The sequence below is a fragment of the Diaphorina citri genome, unplaced genomic scaffold (assembly GCF_000475195.1).
Source record: "Diaphorina citri unplaced genomic scaffold, Diaci psyllid genome assembly version 1.1 scaffold1386, whole genome shotgun sequence".
NCBI classification, from domain to species: Eukaryota; Metazoa; Arthropoda; class Insecta; order Hemiptera; family Psyllidae; genus Diaphorina; species Diaphorina citri.
The window spans coordinates 19,942-36,593 of NW_007378812.1; the positions used below are offsets into that span (position 1 = coordinate 19,942).

General features: G+C 40.2%; 2 protein-coding genes and 1 long non-coding RNA gene across 3 annotated transcripts; all 3 read left to right on the forward strand.

Annotated features, from left to right (window-relative positions):
- The first annotated feature begins 4,563 nt into the window (after positions 1–4,563).
- Positions 4,564–6,550, forward strand: LOC113470087 (zinc homeostasis factor 1-like). The gene is made up of 3 exons (XM_026828266.1): positions 4,564–4,834; positions 5,505–5,664; positions 6,528–6,550. Exons 1-3 carry the CDS (start codon positions 4,760–4,762, stop codon positions 6,548–6,550), a joined length of 258 nt encoding a protein of 85 aa, XP_026684067.1. The 5' UTR covers positions 4,564–4,759.
- Positions 6,530–16,643, forward strand: LOC103515641 (zinc transporter 1-like). The gene is made up of 7 exons (XM_008480575.2): positions 6,530–6,865; positions 8,594–8,718; positions 11,615–11,783; positions 13,683–13,865; positions 15,210–15,275; positions 15,348–15,572; positions 16,491–16,643. The coding sequence occupies exons 1-7, from the start codon at positions 6,689–6,691 to the stop codon at positions 16,641–16,643; spliced, it is 1,098 nt and encodes a 365-aa protein (XP_008478797.1). The 5' UTR covers positions 6,530–6,688.
- On the forward strand, positions 12,069–14,885 carry LOC103515640. The gene is made up of 3 exons (XR_541721.3): positions 12,069–12,220; positions 13,683–13,950; positions 14,540–14,885. It is a non-coding gene; the product is annotated as an uncharacterized LOC103515640 (long non-coding RNA).
- Positions 16,644–16,652: the final 9 nt, after the last annotated feature.

The following is a 16,652-nucleotide window of genomic DNA, read 5'->3' on the forward strand; positions in this document are numbered from 1 at the left end:
AAATTAGGTAGGTACATAGGTAATGATTTTCTTTAACCACGATCAAATAAACTACGGGTTAAAAAATTCCCGCAGGGACGGGCCTGTTAAGATTTGTAGTGACGGGTCTTTTACCCTCCATTCGGCTACAGGTGGCCCTTACCCAGCCTGTGTGGGACTGCTGGGAAAAGCAACATGCAATTGCCCGGATGGTCCCCCATCTGGATACTAACCACATGCATTCCCAGAGATCTCATCTGTTTCACAACAGATCTGGCAAAATGTTCCCGATATTGTGGAACCCGGTGTGCCAGATTTACTTGAATTCAGACCAGTAGTCACTCAAGTTCCAATCAACACAATGATAACAAATGATAAACATATATACTCACCTCTTTCGTTTCGTGACTGAAAAGATACCATAAGTTGCTTGAACTTTAGCTGTGTAGATACCTTTAAAAAGTTGGGGCGGTTTACACTGTTGACTCCAACTTGTACCTATACTATTCTGCACCTTTTTCCTGCATCTGTGCTTAAGTAGCTGCCCAAAATACATTTCAAAGTTATGAATCCAGCGCGAACGACATGCCCATAAGCATTGTTAAAGCGCTTAAGAAAAAAAAAAAAAAAAAGTTATGAATCCATTTGGGGACTGTTGAATAACTTAGTCAAAGTCCGACAGGAATTTCAATTGTGTTAAGCATGAACGCTCGTCACAAATCTCATTCCCCCAAATCAATACACCTCGCTAAATTGCATATCATGTCTTGAACTCGAACCACCAACCTCCAGATCCGCAGTCCACCATGCTAACCACTACACCACTGAGGTAGGTGTCAAAGTTAGGAGCTTAAAATACTCCAACCTAAAGTCATTCATAACAATAGGGATAAGAGAAAATACATTCCATTTCTCGACCGGGATTGAACCCGCAACCTTCCACTTGTCAGGCGAGTGTCATGATTCATAACAATAGGGATAAGAGAAAATACATTCCATTTCTCGACCGGGATTGAACCCGCAACCTTCCACTTGTCAGGCGAGTGTCATAACCGCCAAGGCAAGTGATATAGGATGTATTTGACAATTATATACAGGGAGTGTCAGAAGTTGAATACTCAAAATACAGGGTGGTCGTGTGTGATTTTAGAAACAGGATACACTATAGGTGCTGTACAAGTATAGGTATAATTTTGTGTACATTATTACAACAACAGATTGGTATCACAACAACATCTGAAACAAAGAACATTGGGGTTAGTATTATGTCTGTCACAGAGTAGAGGTTATTAGAGATGTAAAGAAGGAACTATAGCAACCAAAGTCTTATCGTTCCGAAATCAAAGAGGAGGACAAGTTAGAAGAAAGTCAGCCGTTCCAAGAACAAACCTTATTTGTTAAGAATAAAATCCCCCCCCCCCGGGCAGGAATTGAACCCGCCTTAATTCATCCCCACTTAACTTATGCCGTGATGGCTTGGGGCCATTCAGCCATTAAAGACAGGGCTTTTAGTCTCCAAAGAAAAGCGATCAGGATAGTTTATGGTCTGGGATATAGGGACTCTTGTGATCATGCTTTCCGTGATCTTGGAATCTTGACCTTCCCATGTATATTCATATATGAGTGTCTCATTTATATAAAAAAGAATGAAAACGAATTCCCCCGACAACGAAACATGCACAGTCATAATACCAGACAAATTAATGATATCAGACCTGAATTCACACGATTAACTAAAAACCAATGTGGTACAAAGTTAGAAACAACATAGAACATTGGGGTTAGTATTATGTCTGTCACAGAGTAGAGGTTATTAGAGAACTATAGCAACCAAAGTCTTATCGTTCCGAAATCAAAGAAGAGGACAAGATAGAAGAAAGTCAGCCGTTCCAAGAACAAACATTAATCCAGGAATTGAACCCGCGACCTACTGCTTACGTTCCAAGGTAACTAGCCTGACGATTTTTTCCTTTTTTTTTTTAAGAGGTTTGACAGAGGGAACTGTAACTGCTATGGTCTTATCGTCCCGAAATCGAAGAGAGAAGGAATTAACAAATAAAACCTTCTATAACTTTGACGAATTCCTTAATGACTCCATGGCAGACTTCAACGTTCGTCTCTAATGTTGAAAAACTACCATATTGTTTTGTTCATAGTTGACTTTGTTTTTCAGTTCTAATAGGTAATTAGTTTTTAAGTTCTTATCTATGTATATATTTTCTAGTTGTGTTTACCTTCTTTCTGTCTCTAACTCTGTATTGACAATGTAAGATACCAATTTGGTTTGTATTTACAATAAATAAAATTTACATTTACATTCTTGTTCTCCTTCTTCTTCCTCGCCATTTCCCGCGTTCAGACGGGTTCGGCGTTTTACGTCAGCCTCTCAATCATGAGGTGATTGCTCGAGAGAAACTATGTATAAGGTTACGCAAATAATGGTTTCTAAAAGGGTATGTTATCCCTGTTTTTTTGTTTTGGTTATTACATTATTAAACTTATTAGAATTTGAGTAGCCAGCCTAGTTAGCTTAGTTGGTAGTGCGTCTGCCTTTTAAGCGCTAGGCCGTGGGTTCGATTCCCGCCCGGGGCGGATTTTATCCTACTGTCAATTGGTTTTGGTTACGATTGACGGATAGTAAACGCTAAGTCACGGATTCGATTTCTGCCCGGAGCAGATTTTATCCTGAACGGATGATGTTCGTTCTGGGAACGTCTGACTTTCTCCTATCCTGTCTTCCTTCTCTCTCTCCGATTTCGGGACGATAGGACCTCGGCAGTTACAGTTCCCTCTATCAAACCTCTTAAAAAAATTATACTTACAGTGGCGGATATAATAACAATGACAGAGCCCAGTGCATCAGCTAGGATATGCAGGAACACGCCTCTCATGTTCATCTGAGCAAACATTTACGGACAGTTTGTACTTACATCCGTTTACTCTGACAGCTTTTTACTTTCCTTACCCTATGGGAGCTACGGGAAGGAAAGTAATGTATTCGGTCAAAAACTTTCTCACTGTATTGTCAGAAAGCTCATGTTGTCTTCAACACACTGTCCACTCTTTTTGGTTGTCTATTTAGTTCTGGTTTTAATGGGAAACTTTTTGACATTCAAGAGTCAATCTGTCTCAATTTTTTTGCACTCAAGTGTAGTTAATAATGGAGACCACTGACGACTGTATTGTCAGAAAGCTCATGTTGTCTTCAACACACTGTCCACTCTTTTTGGTTGTCTATGTAGTTCTAGTTTTAATGGGAAACTTTTTGACATTCAAGAGTCAATCTGTCTCAAATTTTTTGCACTTAAGTGTAGTTATAATGGATTGACCACTGACCAGTTTGTACTAGGTTGCCAATAAGTTGAATGGAAGAGCGTTAGGGTCTCCTAGGTAAAGGTCAGGGTGAAGAGGAAATGCTCAATGGGTTTGTGTGTGGGTGTGGTGGTGGTGGTGGTGGTGGGTGTGGTGGTGTGGTGTGTGTGTGGTGGTCCCGTACAAAGGACGGATCAACCACTAGTTTGTTAATATTTTGAAGTATGTAAAATAACTATGATGTTGTTTTGGTGTTCATCCCTCGGATGTACAGTTTACAGAAAGTTTGTAGGTACCAGAAAACACTTTTTTTTGACGAATCAACTGATCCAACATGGATTTCAATACGAGATGGTAAACCAAATAAAGCGTTCAAAAAGGGACTCGTAAAGTTAAATGTATAGTATGCCGAAACCATATGAGACTGTAGACCAGTGGATAAGTCCATTGCTAAAGGTATTTGACCCTGCCCTTGATCATAATATGGTCAGTGGATACATACTCGCCTGCCCCTTTCTTATTGCCATGAGATATACGTATACAACCTTTTGCGTACAAGTACGTATGTGTTGTTTAAGATTAAACTAAACTTGGCGTCTTATACACAGCCCTTGAAATAACAACTCTGAAAGTGTCTTTTGGTGTTAATGTTAAGAAGGTCGTGTGTTGAAATTTTTGACGACATGATCTCATTGCTTCCGAATTTTTCGAGTCCCTGTTGATTTTATATCAGCCCATTTTTGGACGTTTTTCGTACATTCTACACTTGCACAAAAAGGTCTCGGCTGGTCGTGAGTTTCATCTGATTTTTTATTATTATTATTATTTTTTTCGAATGTCCTGTAGGCAATAATTATAATTTTAATGAGAGTGTTCCCACTACAGACGACACGATTATTATTATTATTATATTTTTTTCTGAACGACAAGTGGGAACGAGCTCTCACTTGTTGAGAAAACGTGACAGACAGGTAGGTACCTATTTTAGGTATTTAAAATTTCCAGTTTTATATAATCAAGATAAACTCTAAAAATACACAAATTATTTTGTTTTTAAAATTACACAAATAAATTAACTTGTTTACTAACACAAAGTCACCTTTTTTCTAATTGTCAGGTATTTCCAAGAAGTCTCAGAACCGTCTGACCCAGCTGGTGTCAGTAGGTGCTGCCTCTGCCTCCGCCACTGACGATAATGATTAAAAATACACAAATTAATTATTTTGTTTTAAAAATTACACAAATAAATTAACTTGTTTACTAACACAAAGTCACCTTTTTCTAATCGTCAGGTATTTCCAAGAAGTCTCAGAACCGTCTGACCCAGCTGGTGTCAGTAGGTGCTGCCTCTGCCTCCGCCACTGACGATAATGATAATGACGACCACTATGTCCCCCCTGTACCCACTGCTCCGCCACTGCCTTCAGAACAAGGTCATGGTCACGGGCACTCGCATGATACCTCGCAGATGAACATGAGAGGCGTGTTCCTGCATATCCTAGCTGATGCACTGGGCTCTGTCATTGTTATTATATCCGCCACTGTAAGTATAATAAAAAGGTACAGTTTTTTTTAAGAGGTTTGATGGGAACTGTAACTGCCGAGGTCCTATCGTCCCGAAATCGGAGAGAGAGAAGGAAGACGGGATAGGAGAAAGCCAGCCGTTCCGAGAACGAACATCATCCGTTCAGGATAAAATCTGCTCCAGGCAGAAATCGAATCCGTGACTTAGCGTTTACTATCCGTCAATCGTAACCAAAACCAATTGACAGCCTCGAGCAATCACCTCATGATTGAGAGGCTGACGAAAAACGCCGAACCCGTCTGAACGCGGGAAATGGCGAGGAAGAAGAAGGAGAACACAATTGACAGTCTCGAGCAATCACTTCATGATTGAGAGGCTGACGAAAAACGCCGAACCCGTCTGAACACGGGAAATGGCGAAGACTTATCGTCCCGAAATCGAAGAGAGGGAAGACAGGATAGGAGAAAGCCAGCCGTTCCGAGAACGAACATCATCCAATCAGGACAAAATCCGCCCCGGGCGGGAATCGAACCCGCGGCCTAGACAAGGCAGACGCACTACCAACTAAGCTAACTAGGCTGGCTCTGTTGATGTTTGAAATATCAAATTTTTACGCATAAAATTTGGGTTCAGAAAAGGCAAATCAAGTTGAAGCCCTAGTTTTATGCTATTTCATTTGTAATTCCAGGTAATCGCTACTACTGAATGGGAGTACAGATATCACATTGATCCTGCCCTGTCTCTGCTCATGGTAATGCTTATCCTGAGATCGGTATGGCCTTTGCTGCAAGAGTCTGCCCTCATTTTACTTCAGACAGTGCCTACACATATTCAGGTATGTATATTCTGTAGGAGGACTAACATCCACAAAACTCTTGAAAACTTCTTGAAATTTCAGGGGTATCAATCTATGCTCCGTGAAAAGTGGACAAACAAGACGGGAATTTTAACGTAAAAGACAGATTTTTAGCGTATGATCGTTTGTATTATTTATGTTCAAGCTCTGAACTGATTAAACAGTATTTCATTATATATTTGAGTATGTATTTCCTTCTTCCAATTTCCTCAATGTCTGTTATGAACATTTACTTTTCAATGACAATATTCATAACAACGTTGATGGTTTGATTGTTGAACAATCAAGATACATTTTACCAACCACCGTAATATAACGTAAGGCCAACAATGACCAAAGATCGATCAGTTTCGCTTACTTGGGTGATGTTTCAAAGTCATAGAGCAGGAAAAATGAGGACCAACGGATTTTTTTTTTTCTTCTACGACTTCTAGATACTCCAATATATAAAGTGTTGTTGGACATTGTATTTCTAATCGGTCTTGTTCTATTCTTATTGATTTCAGATTTGGACACACAGGACAAATAGATCTAGATCGGACAAATAGAACCTCGTCTTTTGAGAAAAACTACCTCTCAAGCCTTGTATTTGGAGGGAGGGCAGTTATTGGCTTCGGAGGGTGCACTCGCCCTCAGCGATTGACTTGTAGGGTGCACCTCACTCATCATGGGGAACATGTACTTTTCAATGACAATATTCGTAACAACGTTGATGGTTTGATTGTTAAACAATTAAACGGTAAGATACATTTTAACAACCACCGTAATATAACGTAAGGCCAACAATGAACTAACATAAAGTGTTGTGGGACATTGTATTTCTAATCGGTCTTGTTCTATTCTTATTGATTTCAGATTTGGACACACAGGACAAATAGATCTAGATCGGACAAATAGAATCTCGTCTTTGGAGGAAAACTACCTCTCAAGCCTAGTATTTGGAGGGAGGGCAGTTATTGGCTTCGGAGGGTGCACTCGCCCTCAGCGATTGACTTGTAGGGTGCACCTCACTCATCATGGGGAGGTACACAGGGAAGAAATGTCGCCTCATATCCATGTTCTGGCTGACAGCATTCTTCTTCCTAGTGGAGATAGTGGTGGGATATGTCACCAACTCGATGGCATTGGTAGCCGATAGTTTTCATATGTTGAGTGATGTGGCGGCCCTGGTAGTCGCCTTCCTATCAGTTAAGGTAAGCGGTGGGTTTTACTTTCTATTTTTTTTTCTTTTTTAATAAATCAGTTCTCATTTATTTTTGAACATATACAATAACTCTCTCTATTGCTGATCTTACTCCTTGTCTAAAACTGTAGACATACATAATTGTCTACAATTGTGGCGACTAAGGAGGGACTATGAACTATAAGTTCCAGGAATCTAATTCAACGCTGTTTGCTAAAATAGTGGATAATAGTGATTTAGCTAATTTGATAATCAACCTTTAGTAGTGAACATGGCACACAAAGAGGAAGATTACTAGAAGTGATAAGAAAGTATTGTTTTTTTCCAAGAGGTTGGAATGGGGGAACCTTTTAGCAAAGGAGGTATTATCGTCTCGAAAGTAAAAGAGAGAGAGGGACACAATAGGAGAAAGTCAGCCGTTCCGAAAACTAATCTTTTCTGTGGGGTTAAAGTTCGCCCCGGCCGGGAATCGAACCCGCGACCCAGTGTTTGGAAGGCACTACCCTCCAAGCTTAACTAAGCTGGCATTTTTTTTTTCTTCAAAATTGGCGAAAGTTACCAAGTTAAGTCTGGAATAAGTCAACATACTCGTATAGTACCACTGGGGAGTTTTTGTTCAGGCAAGGCAATTAACTAATGGATTAAACTTGATTCAGTGTAGTGTTGTAGTAGAGAGTGGAGGTAGAATCTTGAACTTGATTTTTGAAGGAAAGTAAGCTGGAAGTGTAAATATTCAAATTCTATCGAGATTTAGACTTATTATAGAGAAAAAAAAATCTAAACGACCTTGGCAAATGATACACGGGCTGTTTTTTACCTCCAAGTTTACCCAGAGATGAGGGAAAAAAAGTAGAATAATAAAGGTATTCTTTGAGTGGAAGGTAACCACTAGTGACTAGAATTAACATTAACTATCCCCCTTGAACTTTGGAGGTTTTTTTCTCCTAATTTAATATGTTGTGTTGATTATTTCTTTAAAAGTGAATATGTATTTTTTGCTGAATCACTTTATAAGTTTACACTAGATTCCATTTTTATCATTCTTCATTCTGTAAATACCTTTTCTGTTAGTTATTGCAGTAAAAATGAGGATTGAGGATGTATTTTGTATTTAACACCCCCATGTTTGTTTGGTTTCAGATGTCTCCAAAGAAGTGGAGTAAAAACTCTAAACGACCTTGGCAAACGATACACGGGCTGTTTTTTACCTCCAAGTTTACCCAGAGATGAGGGAAAAAAAGTAGAATAATAAAGGTAATCTTTGAGTGGAAGGTAACCACTAGTGACTAGAATTAACATTAACTATCCCCTTGAACTTTGGAGGTTTTTTTCCTCTTAATTTAATATGTTGTGTTGATTATTTCTTTAAAAGTGAATATGTATTTTTTGCTAAATCACGTTATAAGTTTACACTAGATTCCCTTTTTATCTGTAAATACCTTTTCTGTTAGTTATTGCTGTAAAAATGAGGATTGAGGATGTATTTTGTATTTAACACCCCCATGTTTGTTTGGTTTCAGATGTCTCCAAAGAAGTGGAGTAAAAACTTCTTAATTTAATATGTTGTGTTGATTATTTCTTTAAAAGTGAATATTTTTTGCTAAATCACGTTATAAGTTTACACTAGATTCCATTTTTATCTGTAAATACCTTTTCTGTTAGTTATTGCTGTAAAAATGAGAATTGAGGAATGAGGATGTATTTTGTATTTAACACCCCCATGTTTGTTTGGTTTCAGATGTCTCCAAAGAAGTGGAGTAAAAACACATTCGGTTGGGCCCGAGCTGAAGTGTTGGGAGCGCTAGTCAATGCAGTATTTCTAGTCGCCCTATGCTTCTCCATCACTGTAGAAGCGTGCAAACGGTAAGAAACGATGTGTAAGGTTACGCAAATAATGGTTTCTAAAAGGGTATGTTATCCCTGTTTTTTTGGTTATTACATTATTAAACTTATTAGAATTCGAGTGCCCATGGAATTATTCTCGCCACTAAAAGGACGTTCTCTATTTTATCAAATACACTTGAGCTGCACAGAACTCAAGACTCGAGTGAATTGGTTGTGCAATCCAAATTCTAAAAAATGTACATGAAATACGTGAGTGTCTCACTTGGGTAGTATTGTTAAGTTCCACGTTTTCCAACTCAATATTGATAGGTTCAAGTAGCTACCATCTGGAGGATTTTCATTTTATAGTTTCTCTAACGTTTTACAATTTCCATGAAAATGAAAAGGTAGTTATTGCTATGGAACTGGAACAAATATTGGAGAGTTTTAGTCGAGGTGGCACTTTTTTTTACATTGTTACAAATAAAACACCTCATCCAAGGTGTTTTCAGAGGGCAACGTGCTCATGATGCTCAAGCCAGTGCCCCAGCCAGCCTAGTTAGCTTAGTTGGTAGTGCGTCTGCCTTGTAAGCGCTAGGCCGCGGGTTCAATTCCCGCCCGGGGCGGATGTTATCCTGATGGGATAATGTTCGTTCTCGGAACGGCTGACTTTCTCCTATCCTGTCTTCCTTCTCTCTTCGATTTCGGGACGATAANNCCCCGAACGACACAAAATGTCCTGTAGGCAATGCAATTTAAATGAGTGTTCTCACTACACACGACACGATTTTTTTCCGAACGACAAGTGGGAACGGGCTCTTGGAAATCAAGCATACTCATTAGCCTAACACACAGAAGGTCCGGGTTCGATTCCCAACAGGTTGAAGGTCGAAAGTGCACTAGACCTCGTGAGGATGATTACGTACCTATACTTGAACGGGAGTAGCAGTAGTTAAGGTCGTACACATACACGGAAAGCCCAGTTTGAGGCTTGGGTGTGCTGGTAAATAGCCCTAAGGCTGTGTTTATGTACTGGGCTGAGCTAGGCCATTGTCGGCCTTTAAGCGTGTAAAGTTGGCGAGAAATTCGAAATTTTGATTTTTTTTTCCGCAACTTGTACAATCTGAATTCATTTTTTACTTTTTATCTCTAGTTTGCACGTTTATATGTATTATACTTTTCATTTAAATTAGATATTAAAAACAAGCGAATTACAAAGCAAACAAAAATAAATTTTAAAAATTGCCGCCGGGACAGCTATCTCACGTCGTCCGAGCTCATCCTAGCCCGGTACATAAACACACCGTAAAGGTTGGGTTAAGCACGAATCTAAGGTAGAACCGTATTTTATTATGTGACTTTTTGGTTCAACCAAAGTGTATTTTCAATGGTTATCTGAAAGAAGGCCTCTGAGTGAAATTTTGCTATTTCTTGATGAAAAAATTCCAATGGGTTTCTGTTTCTGAGGGTAATCACCAGCCTCTGAGTGAAATTTTGCTATTTCTTGATGAAAAAATTCCAATGGGTTTCTGTTTCTGAGGGTAATCACCATGGAAATTGACATTGCAGTCGTTTGTCTTCGCTTTTTTCCCCGTGTTTCGACGGGGTCGGCGTTTTTCGTCAGCCTTCAATCAGCCCTAGGGTGATCGCTTTTGGGCTGACATTTGGTTCTGGCTACAAAATTTTACGAGTGGATGCCCTTTGCACTCAACCATTTGCTAATTCTTTAGCAAGGGGAATTTCAAGCTGGTATCCAGCCTAGTTAGCTTAGTTGGTAGTGCGCCTGCCTTGTAAGCGCTAGGCCGCGGGTTCGATTCCCGCCCGGGGCGGATTTTATCCTGAGTAATCACCATGGAAATTGACTTTGCAGTGGTTTGTCTTCGCTTTTTCCCGTGTTTCGACGGGGTTGGCGTTTTTCGTCAGCCTTCAATCAGCCCTAGGGTGATCGCTTTTGGGCTGACATTTGGTTCTGGCTACGAAATTTTACGAGTGGATGCCCTTCGCACTCAACTTTTTGCTGATTCTTTAGCAAGGGGAATTTCAAGCTGGTATCCAGCCTAGTTAGCTTAGTTGGTAGTGCGTCTGCCTTGTAAGCTCTAGGCCGCGGGTTCGATTCCCGCCCGGGGCGGATTTTATCCTGATGGGATAATGTTCGTTCTCGGAACAGCTGGCTTTCTCCTATCCTGTCTTCCTTCTCTCTTCGATTTCGGGACGATAAGACCATAGCAGTTACAGTTCCCTCTGTCAAACCTCTTAAAAAAAAATATCAAACTGATATGCTCCCTGTTTAGTCCCCACAGCCAGCTTGAATAATAATAAAAAGTCACATAGTAAAATACTTCCAAATCCGGCCCGTGACGGACCATTTTTTTCTGCTCTTCAACAAAGTTTGACTTTGGGTTTGTCGGTGTGCCGGGTGGGGCGTGTCGTGCTTGTCTGATTTTAGAAAAAGCTGTTCATGCTCATCTGTCTGTTCGTCCTGTTCATCCTGCTGGGGGCGTTCCTGTTGTCGTTCATCCAATGATGTTTCGAGTCCGCGGATCTCGATGTCAGCGAAGACGAGGCGGAGAACTTCGAAGCCACGTATAAACAATTCCTATAAGACGAGTTCACGTATAAACAATTCCTATGAGACGAGTTCCATCCTATTACCTATCTTATCTACTAAGTTACTAGAATATACTAGGTACTTGGGTAAACAATTTGAATTAATGATGGTTGATTTCTACGTGAAATGTTGCGAAAAATTCGATTTATTTATTTATTTTTTTATTTTTTTTAACGAGATACTTTGTTTTATTTTTAACAGAGAAAATTACAATTGACAAGCAACAAACAAAAGATAAATGAAATAAATAGTGCCCCTTTGTGTGACCTTTTTTTTTCATTATTTAAATTAAATTTGAGATAATTGACATATTTTATATTGTTTCAGTTTCATCGAGGTGGAAACTATTCATGATCCGTGGCTAATAGTAGTGGTAGGAGCTCTAGGTCTTCTAGTCAATGTTGTAGGTCTACTCCTGTTCCACTCACATGGGATATCACATGGACATTCACATGGTGGAGGTAACTATAATCAGATAATCACGGTTGGTCCAGTGGTAACGCGCTTGCTTGCCATGCAGAAGGTCCCGGGTTCGAATCCCACCATCGATTAAAATTTGCACTCGTTTTTCGATTGCAAATATTTCAACGGGTTACTTTCTGGTGTTCTCGTGTTGACCCAGCACCAAAATGGGAAGTATTGTGTCTCGGGGGGAAAAAATTACGAACATTGTATAGGGAGAGTTTTAGAGTTTTAACAATAGAAAATTCCTGTTTCCTGATTCCTCTTCTTCTCTCACCTCTCTTTCCTTTTCTCTCTTCCAGACATTGACATGTGTCCCCCCTATCTATTCCTACCTCCTGTTCCATTCCTACCGTGTGTCCTGATGCTGATGTTTTAATTTATCCTTGTTTTAATGTTTTTACTATTTTATAAGAATCCATTTTTAATTTTACAAGAAAAAAATTAACAACAAACATGGTATTTTGATTGGTAAGTTACAAAAGTAATGTTCTAAGTAAAAAAATATAAAATACCTATAGGTCTATTGAGAAAATTAAAAAATAATAATCGCATGGTACACAGATCGAAAATTCAAAAGGGTGGAAATGTTTTCTTTTTTCCCCTGTTTGAAAATCCAGAGTTCCCTGAAGTTCATCTTCAAAAGGGTCCCTCCTAAAGAGTACCAAGGTGACTGTACTTTCCATAACGAGGAATTCAAGATGAAGCATATTCAGGCGGAACATCCGGAAACAATTCAGGCGAAAATCCAGAAAGAAGCGCACGCAGAACTTTGAAAATCCAGAGTTCCCTGAAGTTCATCTTCAAAAGGGTCCCTCTTACCCATAAGAGTACCAAGGTGACTGTAGCTTCCATAAGGGTGCCCGCAGAACGAGGAATTCAAGATGAAGTATATTCAAGCGGAACATCCGGAAACAATTCAGGCGAAAATCCAGAAAGAAGCGCACGCAGAACGAGGTTGAATTTTCCAGGAAGATTTCCAAGCTGATCATTGAAACCCATTGAATTTGCCTCAAAAATAAAATATTTTGTTCTTGAAATTTTTCCCTGAAACACTGTTTCTGAAATTTATCTCGAATCTTCGGAATGCTTCGTTCTGCATGGTCTCATAAGAATGTGTGTTTTATCTCGAATTCTTCGTTCTGTGGACACCCTAATGTTCAGTACCAAGGATTGGTGCTTCCAATAATACTTGTTTTCGGCCTTTGACTTTTGCGCCCCTAGTCCCAGGCCTAGTAGGCGTACACATAATTCCGCCCCTGGCACAGAACATAATAACATAATATTTTACATCTGATTCCCATTTCCCGCAGGGCCGTGACTCGCCGGACAGATCCCCGGGTGAGACCCCCTACCTGTGTCGGCAGCGAATTTCAACTCGAATTACTCGTTCTGCGGGCACCCTAATGTTCAGTACCAAGGATTGGTGCTTCCAATAATACTTGTTTTCGGCCTTTGACTCTTGCGCCCCTAGTCCCAGGCCTTGTAGGCGTACACATAATTCCGCCCCTGGCACAGAACATAGTCGCATATTTTACATCTGATTCCCATTTCCCGCAGGGCCGTGACTCGCCGGACAGATCCCCGGGTGAGACCCCCTACTTGTGTCCTCTTGAAATTTTTTCCTGAAACACTGTTTCTGAAATTTATCTCGAATCTTCGGAATGTTTCGTTCTGCATGGTCTCATAAGAATGTGTATGTTTGTTTTTTTCATCTTACGGCTTCATCTTTGTGCTTCATCTCGAATTCCTCGTTCTGCGGGCGCCCTAATCATAATGTTCATTACCATCAAGGATTGGTGCTTCCAATAATACTAGTTTTCGGCCTTTGACTCTTGCGCCCCTAGTCCCAGGCCTTGTAGGCGTACACATAATTCCACCCCTGGCACAGAACATAATCGCATATTTTACATCTGATTCCCATTTCCCGCAGGGCCGTGACTCGCCGGACAGATCCCCGGGTGAGACCCCCTACCTGTGTCGGCAGCGAGTCGCCTCCTGCATCAACCTGTCCACTACTGGGTCCCCTGGTGCACAGCGCCAGGGTGTTATAGAGCGCGGCGCTTTACTATCTGATGGTGATAATAGCGCCACCCCAGCGTCACCCGCGCTCAGTGTGCACTCGGCGCTAGACTCGTGTGTGTGACCATGGCCTCGGTCACACCAGCCTCACCATCGAGATCTCAACTCTTGAATTACTTGTGAGTATTCTTACCTTTGTTAGAATGTAGATACAGTCGGACCTGTCCAATTGAAACCCGTTTAAATGGTACTAAAGACTAAAGTCTGGATAAACGGGAGTAAATTGTCGTTCCCTTGGATTCCCAATTAGACAGGTTTGACTGTAATATCTTTGAGTATTAAATGTTCATCCATAAACCCTACGTCAAAGCAAAGTGAGTCAGGTTTGACTGTAATATCTTTGAGTATTAAATGTTCATCCATAAACCCTACGTCAAAGCAAAGTGAAAGATTCAAAGTTTCTCCAAGAGGTAGAGAAAAAATTTCCTTAAAGTCAGACGAGAAACGAATTGACAAACTAAAGGAAAAAATCGTCAGGCTAGTTAGCATGGAACGTAAGCAGTAGATCGCGGGTTCAATTCCTGAATTTATGTTTGTTCTTGGAACGGCTGACTTTCTTCTAACTTGTCCTCCTCTTTTATTTCGGAACGTTAAGACTTTGGTTGCTATAGTTCCTTCCGTCAAATTTCTTTTTACGTCTCTAATAACCTCTACTCTGTGACAGACATAATACTAACCCCAATGTTCTATGTTGTTTCTATGTTTCAGATGTTGTTGTGATACCAATCTGTTGTTGTAATAATGTACACAAAATTATACCTATACTTGTACAGCACCTATAGTGTATCCTGTTTCTAAAATCACACACGACCACCCTGTATTTTGAGTATTCAACTTCTGACACTCCCTGTATATAATTGTCAAATACATCCTATATCACTTGCCTTGGCGGTTATGACACTCGCCTGACAAGTGGAAGGTTGCGGGTTCAATCCCGGTCGAGAAATGGAATGTATTTTCTCTTATCCCTATTGTTATGAATCACTTTAGGTTGGAGTATTTTAAGCTCCTAACTTTGACACCTACCTCAGTGGTGTAGTGGTTAGCATGGTGGACTGCGGATCTGGAGGTTGGTGGTTCGAGTAACTGCGTAAAGTCTGACGTCACACATATTTGAACTCTTTCATTAGAACGGAAAATAAAAATTGAATTTTCCACCTTTTACAGTTATTTTTTCGGAGTTTTGACCTCAGATTTGGATTTTTCCCAGCTATTTACATAGGAATCGACCATTTGTTTATAATTTTTACCCATTTGCAACTGCTCCATTGGTATCAAAAACTCTCCTAACTGTCCTTGATGTTCCCTTAACTCTCCCACTCTTTTATCTTTCGTCTATAAAGAATGGTCCACAAATACTCTTTTCCTATCATTTTAGGTGGATGCCATACAGCGTCGTCTGCTGGAGAATGTAGACGGAGTATTAGCAGTACATGAGTTTCACGTATGGCAACTAGCGGGTGATCGTATCATAGGTAAAGAATGGTCCACAAATACTCTTTTCCTATCATTTTAGGTGGATGCTATACAGCGTCGTCTGCTAGAGAATGTAGACGGAGTATTAGCTGTACATGAGTTTCACGTATGGCAACTAGCGGGTGATCGTATCATAGCGTCTGCTCATATAAGATGTCGTAACCTATCAGAGTATATGAAGCTGGCGGAGAAGGTGAAGGAATTCTTTCATAATGAGGGAATACACTCTACCACCATACAGCCGGAGTTTGTGGAGCTTACAGAGGTAAGTAACGCATGTAATATTATGTACTAAAGTATCATGTGTGACCCAAACGGACCTCCCGGCTTTCCAATCAACACTACATTAGTGTGCAATAATCTCAAGGATGTTAAATTCAGTGGGAGCTTGTTTGATTATTAACTTATTACAGTGCGAACAGAGCCCGGCTTTCCAATCAACAGTACATTAGTGTGCAATAATCTCAAGGATGTTAAATTCAGTGGGAGCTTGTTTGATTATTAACCTATTACAGTGCGAACAGATGGTGTTACATTGCAGGGGAGCAAGACTCTTCTTGCACTAAAAGTGACCAACTTGTGAAGGACTTGGGGTATTGTAATTGATATAAAACTGTTTCATTTCCTAGTAGTGAAACAACTGCGACATTAAAGTTTCTGCCGTAGTATGCTCCTTATCAGATGGGTGAGAAGAGACGCAATACTCCTCACTTATGTAGGTGTTGGGTCAATGCGGAAAAATTAGAGAGCAAGACTCTTTTTGCACTAGAAGTGACCAACTTGTGAAGGACTTGGGGTATTGTAATTGATATAAAACTGTTTCATTTTCTAGTAGTGAAACAACTGCGACATTAAAGTCCCTGCCGTAGTATGCTCCTTATCAGATGGGTGAGAAGAGACGCAATACTCCTCACTTATGTAGGTGTTGGGTCAATGCGGAAAAATTAGAAAATAACCCATCGAAATATTTGCAATCGTAATACGAGTGCTTTTTGCCGACTCTGGGAATAGAATCAGGGACTTATTGGTTAGGTTTATATTAGACATCCTATGTATTGACATTATTTCTTACCGTTTATATGATTATGGATACTTTTATTGGGTCGTTCTGGGATGGGACATGGATTAGGGACGCCAAGCTAGCACTTTACTTTAATAACCGAACCCTGTTATTGTATTTCAGTTTGCTGAGAACAAAGTGTCTGAGGATCCATCTGAGGATTGTGTATTAGATTGCCCCAAGTATGATACAGAGAAACCCTGTGCACTTAGTACGTGCTGTGGCCCATCTAAACAGGTAAATTTTATATTCCCAGTCCTACATTCCTGTTGTTAAGCAATCGTT

What these genes read in the sequence shown, in the direction of transcription:
- LOC103515641 (XM_008480575.2), top strand. Translation starts at nt 6,689, where the DNA reads ATGGGGAGGTACACAGGGAAGAAATGTCGCCTCATATCCATGTTCTGG. An exon ending in CAGCGTCACCCGCGCTCAGT is followed by an intron (nt 13,866 to 15,209) that starts GTGCACTCGGCG and finishes CTATCATTTTAG; the next exon opens with GTGGATGCCATACAGCGTCG. An exon ending in TAGCAGTACATGAGTTTCAC is followed by an intron (nt 15,276 to 15,347) that starts GTATGGCAACTA and finishes CTATCATTTTAG; the next exon opens with GTGGATGCTATACAGCGTCG.
- LOC113470087 (XM_026828266.1), top strand. Translation starts at nt 4,760, where the DNA reads ATGAACATGAGAGGCGTGTTCCTGCATATCCTAGCTGATGCACTGGGC. An exon ending in TTGTTATTATATCCGCCACT is followed by an intron (nt 4,835 to 5,504) that starts GTAAGTATAATA and finishes TTGTAATTCCAG; the next exon opens with GTAATCGCTACTACTGAATG. An exon ending in TATTCAGGTATGTATATTCT is followed by an intron (nt 5,665 to 6,527) that starts GTAGGAGGACTA and finishes TATTGATTTCAG; the next exon opens with ATTTGGACACACAGGACAAA.